Raw genomic sequence first — 26,847 nt, 5'->3', positions numbered from 1 at the left:
AGAGTCCATAATAATACTGCTAATGTCACAGTCAGCGCGTGTCAGTCAGAGAATACACTGGCTGAGAGAAGGGGGAGACAGAGAGAGTTTGTTACTGAGGGAATAGTTGATTCTGCACAAGGAAACACTAAATAAAGGTAATATGACTTGTGTTGGGTTGGGTTGGGTGGCATTGCTGCGTGGAGCTTTGCTCACAATGACAAGACTCTCAGATTGACATGGCAACTTTAGCACAGCTAAATATGAATATGGGTAGGATTGGCTTTGTGATTGGAGTATTTGCACAAATCTGATAAAAAAAATCACTGTTTTGGTGCTTTCATTGATTTTCGGCTGCTGTACATTTTTTTCATGTGTGCTAAATCAAGTTATTAGACGTTCATGATAGAAGAAACTCTGAATGCTGATAATGATTCTAAACTGCAGATCAGATGACGTGTGTGTGTGTGTGTGTGTGTGTGTGTGTGTGTGTGTGTGTGTGTGTGTGTGTGTGTGTGTGTGTGTGTGTGTGTGTGTGTGTGTGTGTGTGTGTGTGTGTGTGTGTGTGTGTGTGTGTGTGTGTTTCTCCTGTATTAGTCTCACACGGTTGCGACAGCTGTAGCTCTGGTCATAAGATCGGTCTCACGGTACTGTGTGGAGTTCATGGCCCAACATACATGCCATAGTTAAGATTGCAGCATGTGATGAGATACAGTGAGAGTTAAGGACAAGACCCTTCCTACAGGATCATATTCATCAAGAACCAAGATTTTAAAATGCAGGAAGTAATTTCATAATGACTTTACTGTCTTTGAAATATGCCGAATGTACTGACAAGCATCTACGGTAAACCAAAATATAGCCTACTTTAATATAATTTCTGTCATGTTTTTAAAAATATTACTATGTAATTAAACATTTGTTATGATGATATTGTAAATTCGTACATTTAAAATATATTAACTTTATATAAATATTAAATAACCAGTAAAACTTTTAATTTGACATTATTACAAAGTGCATTTAGTAACTTTATTTTACTGTCCTTGTTACATGCTACATGTACTTATAGTAATAACAGTAAATTATGCATAATTACATGCAACTGTAAACAACCCTAATTCTAAACTTTAAGTGCATTAATTGGTATTACTCAGTAATTCATTGAGTAATTCAATCAAGGACACCATAAAATTAAATTAAAAAATGTAAAAAATGTAGTCACAACTAAAAAAAAAAAACGAGGACACCAAAAATTGTGTAAACATCTTTTTTTTTTTAAAGTGTACTTTTTTTAAAGAAACGTCATGAAAGTGTACTCTCGTTACCTTGACCTTTTACTTAATTAATATTATATTAGGTGCAATTTTATCAGTACTATTTAGCACACTTCTTTCACAGGGGAATTTCTGTGCTGAATGACTCGCAGACTCTGTCAGCGACAATTGATATGTTTTGATGCTCCATGTGCATCACTGGAACAGAGAGCCCATATCCAGCTCCTCCCAACACAAGTATGGGAATAATGTCTGTGTGTGTGATACCAGTACCGTTCCTGCCACGTTTAGGGAATCAGATGTGTTAATGGGACACCGGTGCACTGAGGAGCGAGTCGGGGTACGGGGGGGTTGGCGATGTCGCTATAGATAGGCTGTGATGCCACTGAAATATGCAGACTCTTTCACGAGAGTCAGATTCTGTGTGGAAGAGGAACAAACACATGCTGTTGTTCAGGCTGATGCTGCTGTTGTGGATGAGATGATGTAACTTTCACTAATTTTGTCCATTATTATATACCGTATTGCCAATGGTGTCATTGCAGAAAGTGTCCAAATAATTTTTATATATTCATATGTTGAATATATCTTTTTATCTTATATAATATATCTTATAATCTTTTTTTTCCTTTCCTTTCCTTTCCTTTCCTTTTCTTTTGTGTGTGTGTGTGTGTGTGTGTGTGTGTGTGTGTGTGTGTGTGTGTGTGTGTGTGTGTGTGTGTGTGTGTGTGTGTGTGTGTGTGTGTGTGTGTGTGTGAGTGTGTGTGTGTGTGTGCGTGTGTGTGTGTGTGTGTGTGTGTGTGTGTGTGTGTGTGTGTGTAACGCAGAGTGTGTGTGTGTGTGTGTGTGTGTGTGTGTGACACAGGGTGTGTGTGAAGCGTCTAGTGCAGTAGTGTGGAGTATGGAGCTGCTTGTAGTTAGTGTATGCTGCTTTGCAACTTTCTGCTTTTTAACTACCGCCGCTGGCTAGCCCCCTCACAGGGGGTGAAAAGAGGAGCCGAGTGTGTAAGTCTCCTCCGCCAGTACATAGCCTCTCCACCACGAAGACTCCTGCAGTGCCTCCTCGCGGCCACAATTGGTAACTGAGTACCTCGCAGTCCCAGGCTAAACTGCAGGGGATCTCGGAGCAGCAGAGGGCCCCAGAGATGTGGTGTGCAGGCCCACCATGGTGGACCCGCCCTGACGCCCGTCAACCACTGCCCCAGATATGGGTAAATAGCCCCACTGCCTTGTGGGTTAGCCTCTTGAGGCAAGGCTAAGGGAGCACATCCCAACAGAAAAGCAATGCACTGGAGACACGCAATAGACGGGCCTAAACAGAGCTAGGTCCCGGCAGCCTCCTATAGCCAGGACGAGGAGCTGGTCGTCCTGGGCCCACCCATGCCACCAGACCTACCTCGTCATGGTGAAGTTAGTGCTACTGGGGAGAGCGCACCCCCTTCAGCACTTTAAAAAATTCATTGCGCAGGTTTTCCACCTCTGACCAAGGGTGAATATTACCTGGATCTACTTAAGGTTGAACTCTGGCGGTGATGGGGTATCTGATGACGGGGGCAGGTTTGAATAGACTGGGAGCTCTTAGTCAGAGCCCTGCACATCAGCGGCACAAGGTATATGGTGGCTAACAGCTGGGGCTGAGTGGCAGCTGTTCTCGGCAGACCCTTGTGCGACTGAGCAGTCCTATTCAGGAACTGCACTGCTCACCTCAAGCTGAGGAAGGGCCTAGAAAAGGTGGCCTAAAAAATGCCCACTCAACTTACACCTGGACAGGATACCGCGCCTGTCGGGTCATTCCACCTCTGCGGTCGAAACAAAATAAATAAATTCTATACCCTTAAACTGGCAACATGGAACATAAGAACCCTCCTGGACTCCTACGGCAGGTCTGAAAGACCCCATAGAAGGACAGCCCTGGTTGCAGCCGAACTGAGCCGCTATGATATCTACATTGCTGCCCTGAGTGAAACCAGGCTCCTTGGTGAAGGGTCTCTAACAGAGGAGGGCATGGGCTACACCTTCTACTGGAAAGGCTACCCCCCAGGTGGACAGCATCTGCATGGTGTTGGACTAGCCATTAACAACACACTACTGACAAAACTCACTGAAACACCAGTGTACATCAGTGAAAGACTGATGACACTCCGTATATCCCTGGTGAAGAACCGCTATGCCACTCTTCTAAGTGTGTATACTCCAACTCTATCATCTGATAGTGAGTCTAAAGACTCCTTTTACCAGACATTGGATGAGGCTCTCCACCAGATCCCCAAGAACGATAAGATCCTCCTGCTTGGGGATTTCAACGCTCGTGTTGGGCAGAACAGTGGGATATGGAAAAGAGTTCTTGGCAGGCACGGGATTGGTCAGGTCATCACAATGGCTTGAGGTTACTTACCCTCTGTTCTGAGCACGACTTGACCATAACCAACACCATCTTTCAGCAAAAGACCAAATACAAAACATCATGGATGCACCCACGCTCCAAACATTGGCACCTGATTGATTATGTTATCGTCAGACGTTGTGACATCAGAGACCTTCTCATAACCCGGGCCATGAGAGGTGCGGAATGCTGGACAGATCACCATATGATCATGACCACGGTCCTCATGAAAATGCGCCCCCCCCCCCCCCCAACAATGACCCAGGAGGAGGTGTTTAGATTGTGCCCGCCTGGAAGTCATAACTGTAAGGAATGAGTTTCGTCGCTCCCTGGCTGAGAAACTAGGGGAGTTAGAACGCCTCCTTAGGGGTGAAAACGCCACAGAACAGCAGTGGACCTCTATTACTACAGCCCTCCATGAAGCAGCAGCCCAAACAATCGGCTATAAGAGCAAGAACCACCAAGACTGGTTTGATAACAACTCAGAGTCCATCCATAATCTATTAAGCAACATGCATAAAGCACATCAGGAAAGCCTAAAAAAAAACTTATCCAACACCGCCAGACAGCAATGGCAAAATATCGTCGGGAAGTGCAGAGAACTCTTCGGAACTTACAGAATAATTGGTGGATGGAGAAGGCTCATGAAATTCAGTCATTCACTGACAGAAATTATATGCACAACTTTTACAATACAGTCAAATCCATTTTTGGCCCAAGAAGTCACTGCATCACCCCCCTGAAAACAGCAGATGGGATCAAAGTCCTGAAAGACCCGAATAGCATCCTGGAGAGGTGGGCTGAACATTTTAACACCCTACTGAATCAGGACTCCTATGCAGACCATACCATCCTGAATGAACTTCCTGAATTTCCCCCTATTGACAACCTTAGTCACCCTCCAACTTTCCTGGAGGTTTTGACAGCTGTCCACTCCCTGAAGTACAACAAGTCTTCTGGCTCTGACAATATTCCTGCAGAACTGCTAAAACAGGGAGGGTATCTCTGCACAAGAACACTACACCATTACATCATCAAGGCTTGGGCTGATGAATTCATCCCACAGCATTGGAGGGATGCTAGTATTGTCACCATATATAAAAGCAAAGGGGATAGGGCTATTTGTGATAACCATATGGGCATATCACTTCTTGCTGTGGCAGGTAAGGTCATGGCCAAGGTGATGCTACAAAGACTGATCAATGACATCACAGAATCAATGCTACCTGAGTCACAGTGCGGGTTTAGAAGGAACAGGAGTACAGTCGACATGGTCTTCACAACCCGGCAACTCCAGGAAAAGTGCAGGGAGTAACATAAAGATCTGTTTATGGCTTTTGTCGACCTCTCCAAAGCCTTCGATACTGTGCATAGAGATCTCTTGTGGGAAGTCCTCCTCCGGTTCGGATGCCCCACTAAGTTTGTCAACATCCTCCGTCAGTTTCAACGTGGGAATGACTGCTAGGGTGATAAAAAGTGATAACATCTACCTCATATGCGTCACCCAGCTTCTCCACAAGGAGATTGAAGACAACAGTGGGGTGACAGTAGCGTACAGGCTGGACGGCAACCTCTTTAATATCAGGAGACTGCAGGCAACCACCAAACTGAACAGAGTGAGGATACTTGAGCTGCAGTATGCCGATGACTGCGCTCTTGTATCTCACTCTTCACAAGACCTCCAGTCTGTCCTAGATGCAGCAGTGAGGGCATACAGCAGGATGGGGTTGACCATCAACACTGCCAAAACAGTGATAATCTGCCAGTGGAGTGCAAACATCCCATCTGCACCACCCATCTTTTCTGTTGCAGATGATAAACTGTTGGTTGTTCCATCATTCAAATACCTGCGGAGCATCATCTCTGAAGACAATAGCATTGACAATGAGGTACAGAATAGAATCAAACGAGCATCAGCTGCCTTTGGAAGACTCCGGCGGCGGTTTTTCAGAATAAGAACCTTCATCTCAACACAATAATCTGCGTCTACCAAGCGGTCTGCATCAACATCCTCCTCTACAGCTGTGAAGCCTGGGTTACTTACAGCCGCCACATCAAGTCCCTGGAACACTTCCACATCTGCTTTCTCCAGCGCATCCTGGGAATCACTTGGCATGACAGAGTGCCCCACACTGAGATTCTCAGAAGAGCAGGTTGCAAGAGTATTGAGGCAACAATCACCCAGCACCAATTGCGCTGGTTGGGGCATGTCATAAGGATGCCCTACAACCGTCTGCCCTGCAGAGTGCTATATGGCCAGCTACAACAAGGCCAGCGCTCTGCTGGAGGACAGAAGAAACGCTTCAAAGACCAATTGAAGACAGTGCTAAAGAAGTGCAAAATAAAACCTGGGGACCTGGAGAACATGGCTGCTGACCGCAACAGCTGGCGGCAGTTATGTCTAGATGGGACCCAAGCACTGGAGGAGGAACGGACAGTCAGGAGACAACAAAAAAGGCTCAGGAGAAACACACCCATAAATACCAGTAACACCAATACCATGTATATATGTCCGACCTGTAATAGAATATGTGGATCCAGAATAGGATTATTCAGCCATCAGAAAACTCACCATTAAAAGACGGAAGTGGACGTCAGCATCGGATTCGATGTACAACTAAAAGTGTGTGTGTGTGTGTGTGTGTGTGTGTGTGTGTGTGTGTGTGTGTGTGTGTGTGTGTGTGTGTGTGTGTGTGTGTGTGTGTGTGTGTGTGTGTGTGTGTGTGTGTGTGTGTGTGTGTGTGTGTGTGTGTGAAATATTTAGCTTGAAGAGTGTGCCACCCACCACTTGGACTGATGTTTTATTTTCCAATGACATTTAAAATTTTCAAGTGTGCAAATACTTTTTGGAGATGCTGTAAGTTAATACAAAAAAAATGAAATACTCTATATCATGCTATAGGCCTACCAACAGTAAAAAAAAAAAAAAAAGTTCCTAGGAACTTTGGACTTTATATGGATTTTTAATAGTGTTTTCTAGAAAGTAAAATAATAATGCACCATCTTAATGTTACAAATAAAAAAATATTAGCAATATTCTGATTTTACGCTATTTTTAATTTGTTTATAAAGAGAATTCGTTTTTCTTTTATTGTTTGGTCAGAAATGAAAGCCCAAAGGAATGTAGTCATGCATTCCTGTAATAGCACTGGTGTCACTCCAGGGTGTGTTTCCCGAAAGCATCGTTAACTATATTCGCATCAGCCTCGTTCAACGAGTCGGTGTTTCCCGAAACCATAGTTCGTTCGCAAACAGCGTCAAGTTGTGTGGTTGGAACTACAGCTTTTTATCTGTGGTTAGAAGCAGAGTTTCTTGTTTTTATAACATGTGAACTTAATAAATCCTTATCTTTGGCAAAATAAGCAAGCTGACATATAGCTACAATCTAGGCTATCTCTTTTATTTCGAATATATGTCAATCATGTCTTTTAGTTTGTCAAGAGATTTAAAGTGCCGTTTTTGAAGAGTGCATGTGCGTATTGCTCAAGCCTATGACTGAATCTGGAAATAAAGCAAAAAACAGAAAAATTTATTTTGAGAATTAGTCCTCAGATGCCATGTCCATTTCTAGCAAAAAAATAAATAAAAAAATCTGGCATTAATTCGATCTCAAATAGATTCATTAAAATAAGTTATTACTCCACCACATGCATAATATCATTAACCAACGTGGTTAATCGACAAATCTGCGACAATACGGTTTCGGGAAACAGTTGATTTCCTCAACGACGCATGGTAGTTAAGCAGCGAGTTACGTCGTTGTACAGGAAATGCACCCCTGCTTTACTGGACTAACTAACTACTAATTAACTTGTTTTTCTCTCAGATTTGGTGTTGGGTGTTATTTTATCTCAAGAAATATCCTATCTTCCTGTTTAAAGGGAGGCATTTCCTCCTTGGCTTTACACACCCTCGGGAGAGTCCGATCCATCACGTGTGCCTCCCCTGAGGCCGGACGTACGTGCTGAGTGAAAATACTCTCAATTCTGACTAATTGAGATAATTTTCCCCTTCATATTTGTTCCCCCTTTTAGAAGCTACTTTTAGCCACACAGATAACGAAATATAGATTTATATTTTATAAATGTCTGTTTCTCATTTCCTTGAATCTGATTGGACAAAAGAGAGAGACTGTAATTTTTATGAGTGAATACATGCCATGAATTTAATTAACATTTAGGTGGACACAAACATGACCTCCACACTAATGCATATTACAAGTTTCAAAACTCTAATTTTGAGTCCTTCAAATTTTGTGTCGGCATTAGGAATAATAGCCTATTTGTTTTTACAAAGGACTCTCACATTTGCTTTTATAATGGACTCTCAGTTTTGCAAAATTCAAAATTAAACCACTAAAAGACCTTTTTGCACATGTAGCCTATCAAATTATCAATAATAATCAAAACTCGTTTTCTGAGCATCCAAATTCAGTCTCCAGACAGTCTCGGATCTTTTCTGAGAATGTCAGCAATGCAGAAACAACCGCAACCATCGGTGACTTAAACCGAGTAGTTGACCTTGTTTCTCAGAAACACAAAAAAGCTTGTATCTATAAATGAAGATATCTTTGTGACCCTTCTCAAAGTTTCACATCGAGTTTGTTTATTTTAGACCAGTGTATCTCACTTATCCTTGTGTCTTTGTTAGGATTAGAGATGGACAAATACCCATGTGGGCAACTGGTCCAGTTGTAGTTCTTGTGCCATTATCAAGTGCCTATTCTCATACCAAATGATCTTGTGACTGTATTGAATCAACAGCGACAGAATTACACCCCTGTCCTCCGCTGTCCCAGTAAGTGGCAGGCATGTGTGTTCAATAGGACATAATAGAACAGAGGAGGTTGAGGCTGAGGTTGGTTTGAATCAGAAGTTAACTCAATTTGTATTAATTTCATTTATGTAGATAAAAAAAGGTACAATTAAATACACTATCAGTCAAAAAATAGGACACTGTTATTGTTTACTCGTAGGTATTTATCTGAAAACTTTAAATTATTTGGCATAAAAGGCAAACTACAGCTACAGGTTTTATTTTACTATGCAAAAATAAAATGTATAGGAAAAAAAAATTCTCAAGGGAAAACCATATATACATTCTCTCTTGTTTTTGCACATGTGTTCATAATTTCTTTGTCTGATAGCCTGGGCAAAACTTATGTCCACATTTGGCATGTAAATAAAACAGTTGGGTAAAACTTTACTTTAGTGTCCAATTCTCACTATTAAATAGTTGATTGTTCGCATGCATATTACTGAGATATTGGCTTTTTAGAAAGCACATAATGCCTTATTCTGCATGACCATATTCTACATCCCTAATCCTACCCAATTCCTACCCAATATCTAAACGTAACAACTACCTTACAATCTATTAATAAGCAGTAATTAGGAGTTTATTGAGTTTGTAGTTAATAATTTGTATCATTTTTGGCCACTACTGTAGGTATAAGGTATTAGAACAAAACATTTTCTAAAAAAAAAAAAATAAACAAATTAAATTTGGTGTGTACTGAAGTGGAAAGTCACATTTTAATTTCCCTCTGTATCACTGTTCTCAGCGTTACGCATCAGTTCCCTAGACTGGAGAACAGTTGGTGCCATTAATCTACATGTAAATGAGCTTTTTACCTCCAGGCAAACTTATAACTTTCTCGGCTTCTTTCTCAAGTACTAAGTATTAATTATAAAACGGGAGCATTCGATAGCTGTGCATAAGTGCTGTTATGTTTGGCTGAGGTGTACCTAGCTTGATTATTACTTGTACAGCAGCATTTGTAGGATCTCTAGTGTCAACAGATCTGTATAAGAAGCACGTGTAGGACAGGCCCACGTGTTTATATAAAGATCAGATATGTGCAGCACCATCCCAGTCTTCTGTCCCCTCCTCTGGACACATAGCATCACTAGGGAACAGCTGCCATTTTCACTCACAAACAGAAACACACACAAATACACACACACACATACATCCATCGATTTTCAAAACTGCTTGTCCTATGTAGGGTAGTGGGTTGTTAGGCAGAGAAACACTCTGGAATGATGGCCAGTCCATCACAGGCACACACACATGCATAAACAAATATTAATTTGCCTGATTTTTGCAGTTCCTTTTAAAGGACACCTACTGTTTTTATTTTATAAAAAATTACTGTAATCATGTATTTAAAAAACAACATGAGCTGTATAACATGGGGTTGTGGGACTAAATAAGACACAAAAAAACATTGGGAAGCACACAGCTGGTACAGCATGATAAGAAAAACACCTGCTAGCACCATGTTATGTGTGCCTGTCTTGTGTAACAGGTTATTCAGTAAGGGTGTCTGAGCCCATTAGAAATCACCCGCTCGCTGGTCTACAGATCTCTCAAGGTATGCACTCTTACGACAGAGACAGATACCAAACACCCCTTGCGAATGAGGAATGAGAACAATGCAGATTGAGAGAGGACACCAGGCCTACTAACCTGATGATCTTTTTTTAGTCTCAGAGATAATAACACAGTTGATATATGTATTTTTTTGCCGCTAGTGGTCACTAACCTCTTACAATAACAAAGGCGTAGTTTGGTGACGCAGTGAATAAGCGGAATCATGGAACTTATCGTCATGCCGATGGATCTATGTTTATAATGTTTATGGATGAGTGAATACATTCATGTTTTTTAACATGACTGTGGTATGAACCAGGGCACGATTCCTAAAAAGAGACAGATATCAGCGCCACACACGAGTCCCATGGATATAAAGCAATAAGGACATTTTAATCTACCGAACTACACACAAGTGCTAAATTACTACTCATATGGGTCAGTTTATTTGACGAATTAAACTTGTGAGTTAACGCAGCGCTGTTTCACCTGGTCTAAGCTAGTCTCAGACTAAAATGCATGTTTGAGCTGTTTTAACTGAAACCAGCTTGCACTGACAAATCTTAAAATATGTCAGTGTCATTGTATTGTCTCAAGATCCAAATCAGTAATGTTTTTTCCAATGCATGGTTATAAAAGCCACTAATTGAACTAAGGCCTAATCCTGGGTTAATCTAAGCCCTATATGTGAAACCGGGCCTTAGTTTCTGGGAATTTTACTCTAGTTTTAGTCAATGAAAAAGTAGTCACATTTTCGTCATGCTGCATAATGGTTCAATTGACAATCACAATTATTTTTCTCAAGATTATAATCAAGACTGTTGTCATCTGAGAAATTGATTTCTACATTTTATCAGAATTATTGTACGTGCACTTATCAGCACAAATCAAGAGAATGTAAATTATTTGAACTCTCTCTACATTTACATTAACTTCTCTCAAAAATTAAAACAGTTAAATTACTAATAGTAGGCTAATTCCAATAATTCAAAATTACAGTAATGTTTTCCTATTAAAACAACAGCAAAAAGACTTTGTACTGTCACACAGAGTTGCGTAAGTGCGTTTATTGAGCAACCACAATCAGTTTAGCTCTAATTGGAGGATATAAAATCTTGACATCTGGCAACCGCAAGCATGAAACCTCGTAAAAGAGGCTTGTTAAAAATCGTCTGTAATATTAACTACAATTAATCTTTTTTCGTCAATGATATTGCATGTTGATATGGTCACAGTTATCATTTAATGACGTTGGTGTTGTTATCTCGTCTTAGTCATGGAAAAAAAGGTCATTGACGAACATTTTTTGTCATAGATATTGTTGATGAAGTTAACACTAGTGTAAATCAGCCGAAATGCATTATTACGACGAGTCATTTTGACTGACAGCTGCTGACATAAACCTGCTCTAATTTCAGACTCTGACAGAGAGGACAGTCATGGGAATCCAGAAGCCAGAGATTCTCCCGTAGGTGGCCATATGCCAAACCATTACCACTTTAAAGTGAAAGAAGGTGGCTGTTTTGTTTTATTGATCTTATCTCTGCCTCGTTTGCCACTTTACAAATAGGTAAAGAACAAAAGACGCTCTCCCCCCTCAGATAGACCTCCTGTTGGCCCTCATCTAAGTACACACCACAGCATCTCTGCTGATGAACAGGACAGCCCAGAGCGAATTGTGAGTACTAAAAATATAATTCCAAGCTCTATGTGAGCCAGCCATGTGGAGATGTGGGTTTCTAACCTCTCTCGATCTTAATTCCACATTCATTTCCCAGGTTCAGAAGGAAAAACTCCATGCAGAACTAAAACGAGTTTTGAGTCAGAAGAGAAGCCAGCTTAGAGACACCCAATCCACCCTCAGAGACATGGAGGAACCCCCCAACACTGACAATAAGAATGGGGTAAGAAAAAAAACACTGTTGTGGAATACAATATGAACATCTTAAGCACATATAAAAATATAAAAGTATAACTAGTGTAATGTGAGACTAATAGCTTTTAGAAACCCTTAGAAACCTGTTTTTTTAATTAAATTACTTGTTCGACCTTCACCATTTTTACTTTTTAAATGTTATGAGCAGGCGGAAAAGGCTAACCAGTTGTCAGAGCTCGTGGAAGTGGTTGTTGAAACACATGCTGAAGTTGGAGCTAGTGGGTACAGTGTGGTTGGTGGAGGGGAGCGTGGCATCTTTATCCAAGAGGTCTTGAGAGACTCGCCAGCAGCGAAGCACCTCAGCCTACAGAAAGGTACCCAGGGACTGTATTTTACATTACAAAGTGCTATGTCAAATACACTATAAAGACGAGACACATGGGAGAACCAGCTTTAACCTCCCAATCTTTAATGTGCAACATTTCCATGCTGAATACGGGTGTACTGAATTCATTTTGTTTCCTGATGTACTAAGAGAAATCATGTAAGGTATAAATAATTTTTGATGATGTGTTATTGCAGGAGATCAGCTGCTAAGTGCCAGGGTGTATTTTGATAACGTGAAATATGAGGACGCATTAAAAATTCTTCAGTGTGCAGAACCCTACAAAGTGTCCTTCTTTTTGAAGAGGACTGTGCCAGGAAGTGAAGTCAGCATACGTCCAGGTCCACAAAGTCTTGAGCTCAGAGGACCTAAGGCCAAGATGCAAAGAATGGTACATGCTGAAATATTGCTATAAAATACATCCACAGTATTGCCCAAAGTGAATTCATGTTATTAAACCTAAGTAATTACACCAGTAGAAACTAGAAGGAATGATAACCTTTCTCTTGCAGAGCGTCAAAAGCGTGAAACCGTTCAAAGCCAAGAAAAGGAGAGGAGGAAGATTTGGATTGAAAAGATTGAAAGAGAACAAAAAAGCAAAAGCACGGGCAGAGCTGGACATTGAGGGCTCACCAGCCAAATCAGACCTCAGTCCAGTTGATGTTGAGTTTGTATTCCCAAAGTTCACGATGAGGAAAGGTGGGAGGGCCACTGCAGATGTATCAGGACATCTGGAGGACGTGATCGCTAGTAGCAAGAAGAAGAAGAAGATCGGATTTCCAAAAATAAATGCCACGGATGCTGCTGTCGGTGAAGGGAATGTCAATGTAGATGTTGCAACACATGAAGGAGAGGCCTCTGGAACAAAGATGAAGGTCAAGGCGAAAGGTCCAAAATTTGGAATGAATTTCCCCAAACTGAAAAAGTCAAAATTAGATGTACAATCTTCAAATGACAGCTTTGAGGTGAAGGGCCTAGAGGCCAAAATTAAGCCTCCGTCAGAAGAGTGCGATTTGAACATGCCTCAGGGCAAAGCTGAAACTAATGTTCCTAATCTTGAGGTTAGTGTTAAAGGAAAAGGACAGGGTCCTGAGATAAAAATGCCAAAGATGAATTTAGATGTCTCAGATACAAAGATGACAATCCCAAAGTTTAAACTGCCAAATGTAAGACTTTCTTGTCATTCTGATGAAATTGATGGAGAGGCAAGTAAACAAAACGATTCATATGAAAGTAAGCTGAAAACGCCCAAGATTGACATCAAAGCACCAAATGTAGATTTAGACTTGCATCTCTCAAAAACTAAGGGCATGGCTGAAAAAGATGCTGAAAAAATCAACACGGCCAAACTTGACACATCATTACCAAAGCTTAACCTTGATGCAAAACTTGGAGATGACATTGATGGATCCATGGTGAAAGAGCATATGATTTCTCTCCCCAAACTTGACATTGCAGTGCCCAAGATAGAGACATCAGACGTGGACATGGGTCTTCCTACATTAGATGTGACATTACCAAAGATGGCTTCAAAAAACATTGATACTGAGAGACATCTAAGTACTGGGGTGAAATTTGAAGTGACAAAATTAGACATCTCTCTTCCAAAAATAACATCCCCTGAGGGTGAAGTGATAGTTTTAGAACCTGAAGCAAAAACTGGAAAATATCACAAGCCAAATGTCATTATTTCATTACCAAAAGGTAAAGCAGAAGGAAAAGTGGAAGGTCATACTAAGAAAGGAGCAAAGGTCGACATGTCTTTACCAAAAGAAACATTAGAGGGGGGTGCCGATATTGAGGGCCAGTTTGGAAAAGGGGGAAAGTTTAAAATGCCTAGCGTAGGCGTCTCCCTACCTAATGTGAAATTACCTGAGCACGCCATTACTGAGGGGCCTGAAATAAAAGCAGGAAAACTGAGTAAGCCATCGATTGAAATTTCACTTCCTAAAGGCAAAACAGAGGGAAATGTTGAGGTTGGAGAACCATCTGGGAAAGAAGGCAAATTCAAAATGACTCATCTAGATGCTTCACTTCCAAAAATGAAATTATCCACAGGTAAAATAAATACTGAGGATCCAGAGGTCAAAGGTGAGAAATTCCAAATGCCATCCGTTGATATATCATTACCAAAAGTAAAGGCTGGTGTTGAGGTGGAGAGTCATTCTGGTAAAGCGGAAATGCCCAAAATTGATCTGAAAATGCCATTGCTAGAGGGTAAAATCATTTCTGAAAGTCATGAAGTAAGCATTTCTGGAGTTGATATTTCATTACCAAAAGGAAAAACACACGAACACATTAATCTTGAGGTTGAGCAAGGAGATAAGATTCAAATTCCTAATTTTGATATAAGTCTACCTAAACTCAAATCAGGAGAAAGTGACATTGATGTTAAAAGACCCAATACCAAAGTTGGGAAGTTTCACATGCCAGAAATCGATATTTCATTGCCACATACAAAAGAAGAAAGAGATATAAATGTGGAACCCTCTGGTAAATGTGGAAGGGTTGAAATGCCAAAGGTTGATATCTCACTGCCTGCAGTGAAAGCTTCTGGTGTTGAGATTTCCTTGCCAAAAATGAAGTCATCCCAGGGTGAAATTAGTTTTGAAGGGCCTGACAGCAAAGAGTTCAACATGCCATCCGTTGATGTATCATTTCCAAAAGTGACAGGCACTGGTGATGTTGATGTCAAAAGACATTCTGGGAAAATAGGGAAGTTCGATATGCCAAAACTGGTTATTAACTTACCACAAATGAAATCAACAGAGACTGAAATCAATATGGAAGCACCTGAAGTGAAAGGTGGAGATTTGCCAGATGTTAACATTTCTCTTCCACAAGGAAAAGTAAAGGCAGATGGCACCGTCAAAAAGGGAGGAAAGTTTCAAATGCCCAAAATAGATCTTTCACTTCCGAGGATAAAATCCAAACCAGTACAAGTCAATATTAAAGGACCTGGGTCAAAAAGAAACACAGTTCACACACCTTCCATTGACATTTCTTTGCCTAAAGGTAAAGCTGAGACAAACATTGATATTGAAGGTCATTCTGGAACAGATATAAAGTTTGAAATGCCAAAAATTGATAATTCACTGCCAAAAGTGAAAGCTCCAGATGGAAAAATGATAGCTGAAGCTCCTCAGATCCCAGAAGGAAAGTTACATTTGCCATCAATTGAAATGTCCTTTCCAAAAGGGAAGGTAAAAGGGCACACTGACCTTGAAGGCAAAACAACAGGGGCAAGTAAAGGTGGAAACTTTCACATGCCCTCTATAGATATCTCTCTACCAAGAGGAGGAGCAGGAGGAGATGTAGATATTGAAGGACATGCAGGAAAAGGAAGAAAATTTGAAAAGCCTAAATTCGACGTGTCTTTGCCTACATTAAAACCATCAGGAGGTGAAATCGACATTGAATGTCCCGATATCAAAGGTGGAAAGTTTCACATGCCAACTATAGACATCTCTCTACCAAGAGGAGGAGCAGGAGGAGATGTAGATGTTGAAGGACATGCAGGAAAGGGAAGAAAATTTGAAATGCCTAAAGTTGATTTTTCTTTGCCTAAATTAAAACCATCAGGAGGTGAAATTAATGTTGAAGGCCCCGATATCAAAGGTGGAAAGTTTCACATGCCTTCTATAGATATCTCTCTACCAAGAGGAGGAGCAGGAGGAGATGTAGATGTTGAACGACATGCAGGAAAAGGAGGAACATTTGAAATGCCTAAATTTGATGTGTCCTTGCCTAAATTAAAACCATCAGGAGGTGAAATCAATATTGAAGATCCTGATATCAAAGGTGGAAAGTTTCACATGCCCTCTATAGATATCTCTCTACCAAGAGGAGGAGCAGGAGGAGATGTAGATGTTGAAGGACATCCAGGAAAAGGAAGAGAATTTGAAATGGCTAAACTTGATGTTCCCTTGCCTAAATTAAAACCATCAGGAGGTGAAATCAATGTTGAAGGTCCCGATATCAAAGGTGGAAAGTTTCACATGCCCTCTATAGATATCTCTCTGCCAGGAGGAGGAAGAGGAGGAGATGTAGATGTTGAAGAACATGCAGGAAAGGGAAGCAAATTTGAAATGCCTAAAGTTGATTTTTCTTTGCCTAAATTAAAACCATCAGGAGGTGAGATCAATGTTGAAGGTCCTGATATCAAAGGTGGAAAGGTTCACATGCCTTCTATAGATATCTCTCTACCAAGAGGAGGAGCAGGAGGAGGAGATGTAGCTGTTGAAGGACATGCAGGAAAAGGAGGAACATTTGAGATGCCTAAATTTGATGTGTCTTTGCCTAAATTTAAACCATCAGGAGGTGAAATCAATGTTGAAGGTCCCGATATCAATGGTGGAAAGTTTCACATGCCCTCTATAGATATCTCTCTACCAAGAGGAGGAGCAGGAGGAGATGTAGATGTTGAAGGACATGCAAGAAAAGGAGGAAAATTTGAAATGCCTAAATTCGACGTGTGTTTGCCTAAATTAAAACCATCAGTAGGTGAGATCAATGTTGAAGGTCCCGATATCAAAGGTGGAAAAATTCACATGCCCTCTATAGATATCTCTCTACCAAGAGGAGGAGCAGGGGGAGATGTAGATGTTGAAGGACATGCAGGAAAAGGAAGAAAATTTGAAATGCCTAAATTTGATGTGTCCTTGCCTAAATTAAAACCATCAGGGGGTGAAATCAAAGTTGAAGGTCCTGATATCAAAGGTGGAAAGTTTCACATGCCCTCTATAGATATCTCTCTACCAGGAGGAGGAGCAGGAGGAGATGTTGATGTTGAAGGACATGCAGGAAAAGGAGGAAAATTTGAAAAGCCTAAATTCGACGTGTCTTTGCCTAAATTAAAACCATCAGGAGGTGAGATCAATGTTGAAGGTCCCGATATCAAAGGTGGAAAAATTCACATGCCCTCTATAGATATCTCTCTACCAAGAGGAGGAGCAGGGGGAGATGTAGATGTTGAAGGACATGCAGGAAAAGGAAGAAAATTTGAAATGCCTAAATTTGATGTGTCCTTGCCTAAATTAAAACCATCAGGGGGTGAAATCAAAGTTGAAGGTCCTGATATCAAAGGTGGAAAGTTTCACATGCCCTCTATAGATATCTCTCTACCAGGAGGAGGAGCAGGAGGAGATGTTGATGTTGAAGGACATGCAGGAAAAGGAATAAAATTTGAAATGCCTAAATTCAACGTGTCTTTGCCTAAATTAAAACCATCAGGAGGTGAAATCGACATTGAAGGTCCCGATATCAAAGGTGGAAAGTTTCACATGCCCTCTATAGATATCTCTCTACCAAAAGGAGGAGCAGGAGGAGATGTAGATGTTGAAGGACATGCAGCAAAAGGAGGACAATTTGAAATGCCTAAATTCGACGTGACTTTGCCTAAATTAAAACCATCAGGAGGTGAAATCAATGTTGAAGGTCCCGATATCAAAGGTGGAAAGTTTCACATGCCCTCTATAGATATCTCTCTACCAAGAGGAGGAGCAGGAGGAGATGTAGATGTTGAAGGACGTGCAGGAAAAGGAGGAAAATTTGAAATACCTAAATTCGACGTGTCTTTGCCTAAATTAAAACCATCAGGAGGTGAAATCAATGTTGAACGTCCCGATATCAAAGGTGGAAAAATTCACATGCCTTCTATAGATATCTCTCTACCAAGAGGAGGAGCAGGAGGAGATGTTGATGTTGAAGGACATGCAGGAAAAGGAATAAAATTTGAAATGCCTAAATTCGACGTGTCTTTGCCTAAATTAAAACCATCAGGAGGTGAGATCAATGTTGAAGGTCCCGATATCAAAAGTGGAAAGTTTCACATGCCCTCTATAGATATCTCTCTACCAAGAGGAGGAGCAGGAGGAGATGTAGATGTTGAAGGACATGCAGGAAAGGGCAGAAAATTTGAAATGCCTAAAGTTGATTTTTCTTTGCCTAAATTAAAACCATCAGGAAGTGAGATCAATGTTGAAGGTCCTGATATCAAAGGTGGAAAGTTTCACATGCCTTCTATAGATATCTCTCTACCAAGAGGAGGATCAGGAGGAGATGCAGACGTTGAAGGACATGCAGGAAAAGGAGGAAAATTTGAAATGCCCAAATTCGATGTTCCCATGCCTAAATTAAAACCATCAGGGGGTGATATCAACATTGAAGGTCCCGATATCAATGGTGGAAAGTTTCACATGCCCTCCATAGATATCTCTCTACCAAGAGGAGGAGCAGGAGGGGATGTAGATGTTGAAGGACATCCAGGAAAAGGAAGAAAATTTGAAATGCTTAAATTTGATGTGTCCTTGCCTAAATTAAAACCATCAGGAGGTGAAATCAATGTTGAAGGTCCTGATATCAAAGGTGGAAAGTTTCACATGCCCTCTATAGATATCCCTCTCCCAAGAGGAGGAACAGGAGGAGATGTCGATATTGAAGGACATGCAGGAAAGGGAAGAAAATTTGAAATGCCTAAAGTTGATTTTTCTTTGCCTAAATTAAAACCATCAGGAGGTGAAATCGACATTGAAGGACCCGATATCAAAGGTGGAAAGTTTCACATGCCCTCTATAGATATCTCTCTACCCGGAGGAGCAGCAGGGGGAGATGTAGATGTTGAAGGACATGCAGGAAAGGGAAGAAAATTGGAAATGCCTAAATTTGATGTGTCCTTGCCTAAATTAAAACCATCAGGAGGTGAGATCAATGTTGAAGGTCCTGATATCAAAGGTGGAAAGTTTCACATGCCCTCTATAGATATCTCTCTACCAAGAGGAGGAGCAGGAGGAGATGTAGATGTTGAAGGACATGCAGGAAAAGGAGGAAAATTTGAAATGCCTCAATTCAGCGTGTCTTTGCCTAAATTGAAACCATCAGGAGGTGAAATCGACATTGAAGGTCCCGATATCAAAGGTGGAAAGTTTCACATGCCCTCTATAGATATCTCTCTTCCCGGAGGAGCATCAGGGGGAGATGTAGATGTTGAAGGACATGCAGGAAAGGGAAGAAAATTTGAAATGCCTAAAGTTGATGTGTCCTTGCCTAAATTAAAACCATCAGGGGGTGAAATCAATGTTGAAGGTCCCGATATCAAAGGTGGAAAGTTTCATATGCCCTCTATAGATATCTCTCTACCAGGAGGAGGAGCAGGAGGAGATGTTGATATTGAAGGACATGCAGGAAAAGGAAGAAAATTTGAAATGCCTAAATTCGATGTGTCTTTGCCTAAATTAAAACCATCAGGAGGTGAAATCGACATTGAAGGTCCCGATATCAAAGGTGGAAAGTTTCACATGCCCTCTATAGATATCTCTCTACCAAGAGGAGGAGCAGGGGGAGATGTAGATGTTGAAGGACATGCAGGAAAGGGAAGAACATTTGAAATGCCTAAAGTTGATTTTTCTTTGCCTAAATTAAAACCATCAGGAGGTGAAATTAATGTTGACGGTCCCAATATCAAAGGTGGAAAGTTTCACATGCCTTCTATAGATATCTCTCTACCAAGAGGAGAAGCAGGAGGAGATGTAGATGTTGAAGGACATGCAGGAAAAGGAGGAACATTTGAAATGCCTAAATTCGACGTGTCTTTGCCTAAATTAAAACCATCAGGAGGCAAAGTCAATGTTGAAGGTCCCGATATCAAAGGTGGAAAGTTTCACATGCCCTCTATAGATATCTCTCTACCAGGAGGAGCAGCAGGGGGAGATGTAAATGTTGAAGGACATGCAGGAAAGGGAAGAACATTTGAAATGCCTAAAGTTGATGTGTCCTTGCCTAAATTAAAACCATCAGGGGGTGAAATCAATGTTGAAGGTTCCGATATCAAAGGTGGAAACTTTCACATGCCCTCTATAGATATCTCTCTACCAAGAGGAGGAGCAGGAGGAGATGTAGATATTGAAGGACATGCAGGAAAAGGAAGAAAATTTGAAAAGCCTAAATTCGACGTGTCTTTGCCTACATTAAAACCATCAGGAGGTGAAATCGACATTGAATGTCCCGATATCAAAGGTGGAAAGTTTCACATGCCAACTATAGATATCTCTCTACCAAGAGGAGGAGCAGGAGGAGATGTAGATGTTGAAGGACATGCAGGAAAGGGAAGAAAATTTGAAATGCCTAAAGTTGATTTTTCTTTGCCTAAATTAAAACCATCAGGAGGTGAAATTAATGTTGAAGGCCCCGATATCAAAGGTGGAAAGTTTCACATGCCTTCTATAGATATCTCTCTACCAAGAGGAGGAGCAGGAGGAGATGTAGATGTTGAACGACATGCAGGAAAAGGAGGAACATTTGAAATGCCTAAATTTGATGTGTCCTTGCCTAAATTAAAACCATCAGGAGGTGAAATCAATGTTGAAGGTCCCGATATCAAAGGTGGAAAGTTTCACATGCCCTCTATAGATATCTCTCTGCCAGGAGGAGGAGATGTAGATATTGAAGGACATGCAGGAAAGGGAAGAAAATTTGAAATGCCTAAAGTTGATTTTTCTTTGCCTAAATTAAAACCATCAGGAGGTGAGATCAATGTTGAAGGTCCCGATATCAAAGGTGGAAAGATTCACGTGCCCTCTATAGATATCTCTCTACCAGGACGAGGAGCAGCAGGAGACTTAGATGTTGAAGGACATGCAGGAAAAGGAGGAAAATTTGAAATGCCTAAATTTGATGTGTCTTTGCCTGAATTAAAACCATCAAGAGGTGAAATCGACATTGAAGGTCCCGATATCAAAGGTGGAAAGTTTCACATGCCCTCTATAGATATATCTCTGCCAAGAGGAGGAGCAGGAGGAGATGTAGATGTTGAAGGACATCCAGGAAAAGGAAGAAAATTTGAAATGCCTAAAGTTGATGTTTCCTTGCCTAAATTAAAACCATCAGGAGGTGAAATCAATGTTGAAGGTCCCGATATCAAAGGTGGAAAGTTTCACATGCCCTCAATGGATATCTCTCTGCCAGGAGGAGGAGATGTAGATATTGAAGGACATGCAGGAAAGGGAAGAAAATTTGAAATGCCTAAAGTTGATTTTTCTTTGCCTAAATTAAAACCATCAGGAGGTGAGATCAATGTTGAAGGTCCCGATATCAAAGGTGGAAAGATTCACGTGCCCTCTATAGATATCTCTCTACCAGGACGAGGAGCAGCAGGAGACTTAGATGTTGAAGGACATGCAGGAAAAGGAGGAAAATTTGAAATGCCTAAATTTGATGTGTCTTTGCCTGAATTAAAACCATCAAGAGGTGAAATCGACATTGAAGGTCCCGATATCAAAGGTGGAAAGTTTCACATGCCCTCTATAGATATATCTCTGCCAAGAGGAGGAGCAGGAGGAGATGTAGATGTTGAAGGACATCCAGGAAAAGGAAGAAAATTTGAAATGCCTAAAGTTGATGTTTCCTTGCCTAAATTAAAACCATCAGGAGGTGAGATCAATATTGATGGTCCTAATAGCAAAGGTGGAAAGGTTCACATGCCCTCTATAGATATATCTCTACCAAGAGGAGGAGCAGGAGGAGATGTAGATGTTGAAGGACATCCAGGAAAAGGAAGAAAATTTGAAATGCCTAAAGTTGATGTTTCCTTGCCTAAATTAAAACCATCAGGAGGTGAAATCAATGTTGAAGGTCCTTATGTCAAAGGTGAAAAGTTTCACATGCCCTCAATAGATATCTCTCTACCAGGAGCCACAGATTCTTATGCTAAGACCAAAGCTACTGGTGCCGAATTTAGTGACTTAAATGTACCTGAGGCCACTTTAAGTGGTAACATCAAGCTGCCAACTGTGAAAATACCAACTGTCGACATATCAGCTCCTAAAGTTGACCTGGACTTTACTCTTCCAATGGCAAAGGGCCGTGATAGAGACAATATTGAACTTCTCAAGGCGGAGGGTGGAAGACCATCATCCGGGGCAAGTTTTGATATTCCAGACGTCTCTGTAAAAATGCCCAAAATTTCACTCCCTAAATTTGGCAGAAAGTTGAAAAGTGGAGACAAACTAGAACTAGAGTGTCCTGGCGTATCTATAGGCCTGGACATAGAAAAAACATCACCATCACTGGAAACTGATGCCAAAATGAATAAGTCCAAAATCAAAATGCCATCCTTTGCAACATCTAAAAAGGATACTGAAATAATTGGCCCTGAAGCTAAAATGAAGATAAAGGCAGATGCTGGAGAGATTACAAAACCTGAAATCAGAGTGGAGGGTCCTGATGACAAGGTCAGATACAAGCTAAAATTCCCCAAATTCAAGACACCTTCTCCAAAAGCCAAGCTTAAAGATGTAGAAATGGATATGCCTGCAGTGGATAACAAAGGAAAGGTCAAAATGCCAGCAGTTGAGATATCATTGCCAACAGCAAATATTCCAGAATGTGAGGTATTGCTTCCAAAAACTGAGGTTGATGTATCTGAAGCAGATATCAGAGCTTATGAGGGCAGTTTAAAAATTCCTAAAATGCCAACTATTGGCATATCAGTTCCAAAAGTTGATTTAGATGTTTCCTTGCCTAGGGTAAAACTTCATAAACCAGAAGACTCAAAATCTTCTGAATTAAATATTGATAGTAATAGAGGTATGGTAAACTTCCCCCATGTTAAAATCCCCAAAGTAGACCTTTCAATTCCACATGGAAATACAGGTGACACAGGTATCCATGATGTGGAGATTGGAAAGAGGGGTAAATTAAGAATGCCAGAAGTTGAAATATCATTACCTCATGTGAAAAATAACACATCTAACGCTGACATTGAAATTAAAGGTGAAAAAATTGCAGTGCCCAATGTTGATATATCTTTGCCTCATGGAAAAACAAAAGAAACTGATTATCCTTATTCAGAATTCGGAGCTAAAGGAAGTAAATTAAAAATGCCAGACATCACAGTGCCTAAGATAGATTTATCGCTACCTCGTGGAAGCAAAGGAGAAAGTCATGCACCAGATTCAGAACTAGAAGGTGGAAAATTAAAAATGCCAACAGTTGATATATCCCTTCCTAAAATAAAATCTAAAGACGTTACTCCAGAACTTCAGCCTGCTGAAGGAAAAGGTAAAGTCACGATCCCTGGAATTAAACTACCAACAGTAGGTATCTCATTACCTCATGGTAAAATAGAAGACATTGATACTCCTGAACTGGGAGCATGTGGCAAAGAAGGGAAATTAAAATCGCCTAATATTAAAATTCCAACAGTAGATATATTATTAGAAGGACAACAAGAGAATACAGAAAAAACAGAGGTCAGAAAACAAGGTGGCAACTTTCAATTTCCAAAAATAACAATGCCTAAAGTGGATATATCATTACCCTATGGCAAAACGGGTGACACTGAGGCTTCAGGATCTGTGGAAGTAGAAGGTGGACAACATAAAATGCCTGATATTAAGATACCACAGGTAGACATATCATTACCAAAAGGTAAACCTGGAGAGTTTGATACTAAAGAAGTAGAATCTGGAGGAGGGGTTGGAAAATTCACTATGTCAAATGTTAAAATCCCAAAAGTAGATATAGTAATGTCAAGTGATGCAGACACGTCAGTTCCTTCTACTGATGCAGGCCTTAAAGATGCACATAAAGAGGGTAAAAAGATGAGGATGCCAACTACATATATCGAGGGACCTAATGTGGATCTAGAGTTGGATCTTGGCTTATCGAAAAAAGGAAAAAATAATAAAAAGAAGACTGAACTTCAAGAAATTGATCTTACCCCCACTGCACCAAAAGAAAAAATAAAAGGACCAAAAGTTAAAGGTTCAAAATTTAATATTGGAATGCCAAAGGTAAAAGTACCTGTATTAGAAAAGGACATAACCAAGCCTGGAAAAAAGGACGCTACATTTATAAAAGGAGGAACTGATGCAAACTTGAAAACTGATTTACCAGCACCAAAGATTCCAGAACTTGACTTTGACATTGAGACTGCCCAAGTTGACTCTAATCACTCTGAAGAAGATAAAAAGCAGATTGGTAAAGTCAAAATTCCAAAGTTTGGGATACCTCTGCCATCTTTAAGTTCACCTGAAGTTAACATCACATCATCTCCGGTAAAAGCTCACTCTATAAACGTAGACTCTGAGGTAGACTATGAGGGCCCACGTATGCCAAAGGTAACAAAAGCTGTATTTGTTATGGTGAATCCACAAACAGAGGGCACTGCTAGTGTAGGTGGTGAAGCAAGTGCAGATATTGGAAATGAGAAGCTCAAGCTGCCAAAGATAAAAAAGTCGAGTTTTGGCAAGTCTCGATCAAATGAAAAGGGGAATGCAGTAAATTTGGAACAGGAGGTTGAAACTGAAGGAAAGTCAAAAACTAGTAAGCTTAAATTGCCCAAAGTCACATTTTCATCTGGGCAGAGAGGATCATTTGATGTAACACCAAGTGGGTCTGATGATGGAACAAGTCTAAATGGTGACAAAGATGAAAAAGCAATGTTTGGAAAGCTTAAATTGCCCAAATTGGAGTTTTTCTCACCCTACTCAAAAGAGACAGTTCAGGAAGAGGAAATGGAAACAAGCATGACACATCTCAGGAAGGAGACCTCAGGGGAAAGCAAGGAGACAAAGATAATATCAGGCACAGTGAGAGAGACTGATACTTTAGTATATTCAAAAGCAAGGACCGAAATGCTAGCAGAACGGGAGGGATCAGAGTCCCCAGTAGCTACAGTATCATCTGCGTTTGTCTCTGTAAAGAAGAGTGAAGAAAGACAGGAAACAACATGTTTTAAAGTACCCAAGTTTACCCTTAGTACCCATTCTACTGGCATCCTTCACATCACACCAGAAAGCTCTCCGAAAGGAAGCAAGTCCTCTCTTCATTGCTCAAGTGAGGAAGCCACTGGAGGTTTCTATGTGAAGATGCCAAGCGTTGAATATTTGACCCATGAAATGTCCTCAGAGCATCTGATCAGTAAAACAGAGGGAACTCTTACAGTAGTGACTAAGACAACAAAGTATACAGAAACAAAAAGTAGCAGTTTGAAACAGTAAGCATCTCAGTTACAGAACAAGACATACACTTGGAAGTGGAATAATATATGGGCCATATAAATATTTTTATATGTGGCAATTATTTCAGTATAATGTATTATTTATATATTTTTTCTTTGCTTGCTTAAATAATAATTAGAAAAACACAACTTATGCATAATGAAAATGTTGCTACAAAAAGAGTATATTAAATCACTGTAGACCTTATTTTCTTATTGCCACTCTGTATGACACTTTGAATTAATATATCTGTAAAGATTTTTCTCTGATTAATCATTTTGTTGTAGACAAGAAACATACAACATATGCACAAATCTGTGCAAAACAGACGGATACAGACATATAGATATATTACTTTTATTTTTGTTTTTGCTTATGCTTTTATTGTGCAGTCTTATCATAGTACGCCATTTAAATTTTTAGAATTTTACAGCATTTTGGAAATATTGCTTTGCTTTTTTGATGCCTGGTTTGTCTATGTAGTTTTTTGGTTGTTGTTATGGAATTCTGTTTATTTTAGATACTATTAGAAATATATGTACTATTTTTACATATTTATATGCATGATATGTACAGATAGGACTCTATAAAAGGAAGCCTTTGATGTTGAGTATTTTTGTGATACATATTTTTGTCATAAATTCAAACAATATACATTTTTTTCCCATTAGATTTTCTAAGGATTGTGATATGCTGTACCAGATTGCCTTTCTCTGTTTGAAAACACTGAGTGTGGGGAAAAAATGCATTTCCTTTTTAAAATGAACACTTGTGTTGATGGATTTAGCCTACATGCTAGGAATATGTATATGTATATTATATTTACGGCAGGTTTCAATACTGAACTGCATGGTTGTAATGTGTTGCTTTTCTGAAACAGTCATTTGGATGATGCTTATCTCCATCTAATGCAAAAATAGAATACTCAAATAAAATATTAACATTTTAATGAGTTTTACCTAATTATTTCCTGATATTTTTAATTTTTAATTTTCACATAATTACAGCACTAGGGACAAGTAGTGGTCCAATTATGAAACTGACATGAAATACAAAATTACAGCCAATACAAACAGCAGGCATAACATTGAGCTTTCCTCAAGATTGTAATATACAGTAACACACTGGACACATGTAAAATGTTTTATGAATGATGAAACCTACATCCAGATAGTGAAACAGTTAATGATTTCAAAAATGTAATTACGGTCATTTACTAACCCTCGTGTCGTTCAAAACTCACAGCCTTTTACTTACTCTCTCCCATGAAAACGCAAAAGCAGACATTTTGAAGAATGTATTGTTTGTTTTGTCCATGCAAAGACTTTGAAAGGAAACTGGAGTTTTTAAGTTATACAACTAAACACCATAAATGTCTAATGAAAAATAGCCCATTCGACTTCTGTGTTTCACTATAAGTCTTGTGAAAAATGAAGATAATTTATATTTTTATGTTCCACTATGGTTTGGAACATCATGAAGATGAGTAAATTATGACAATTTCCACTTTTGAGTGCACTATCCCTTTAAAACTAAAGTTGTGTATTGTAGCTACAAAATTATAGCTTATTTGA

General features: G+C 40.0%; 1 protein-coding gene across 16 annotated transcripts; it reads left to right on the top strand.

Annotated features, from left to right (window-relative positions):
- prx (periaxin) lies at positions 1-26,222 on the top strand. Of its 16 annotated transcripts, none has more exons than XM_077248487.1 (8): positions 1-137; positions 11,433-11,482; positions 11,585-11,692; positions 11,793-11,918; positions 12,099-12,264; positions 12,473-12,666; positions 12,788-15,527; positions 16,260-26,222. In XM_077248487.1, the coding sequence occupies exons 4-8, from the start codon at positions 11,883-11,885 to the stop codon at positions 25,271-25,273; spliced, it is 12,150 nt and encodes a 4,049-aa protein (XP_077104602.1). In that variant the 5' UTR covers positions 1-137; positions 11,433-11,482; positions 11,585-11,692; positions 11,793-11,882; the 3' UTR covers positions 25,274-26,222. The 16 variants fall into 16 exon arrangements, with proteins under 16 accessions (XP_077104602.1, XP_077104600.1, XP_077104597.1 ...); XM_077248485.1 differs by having other exon boundaries at positions 12,788-15,677; positions 16,227-26,222; XM_077248482.1 differs by having other exon boundaries at positions 12,788-15,860; positions 16,227-26,222.
- The last annotated feature ends 625 nt before the right edge of the window (positions 26,223-26,847 follow it).

This window comes from Siphateles boraxobius, unplaced genomic scaffold (assembly GCF_051911475.1).
Source record: "Siphateles boraxobius isolate OS27281-9 unplaced genomic scaffold, OSU_SipBor_1 30, whole genome shotgun sequence".
In the NCBI taxonomy this organism is placed as follows: Eukaryota; Metazoa; Chordata; class Actinopteri; order Cypriniformes; family Leuciscidae; genus Siphateles; species Siphateles boraxobius.
Note: the sequence above shows the minus strand (reverse complement) of the source record. Positions and strands in the feature narration are given on the sequence as shown.

Bases quoted from the DNA above. Each gene is read 5' to 3' on its own strand.
- prx (XM_077248472.1), top strand. From the start codon at position 11,883: ATGGAGGAACCCCCCAACACTGACAATAAGAATGGG. The intron at 11,919-12,098 runs GTAAGAAAAAAA...TGTTATGAGCAG, and splicing joins ACACTGACAATAAGAATGGG to GCGGAAAAGGCTAACCAGTT. The intron at 12,667-12,787 runs GTACATGCTGAA...TTTCTCTTGCAG, and splicing joins AGGCCAAGATGCAAAGAATG to AGCGTCAAAAGCGTGAAACC.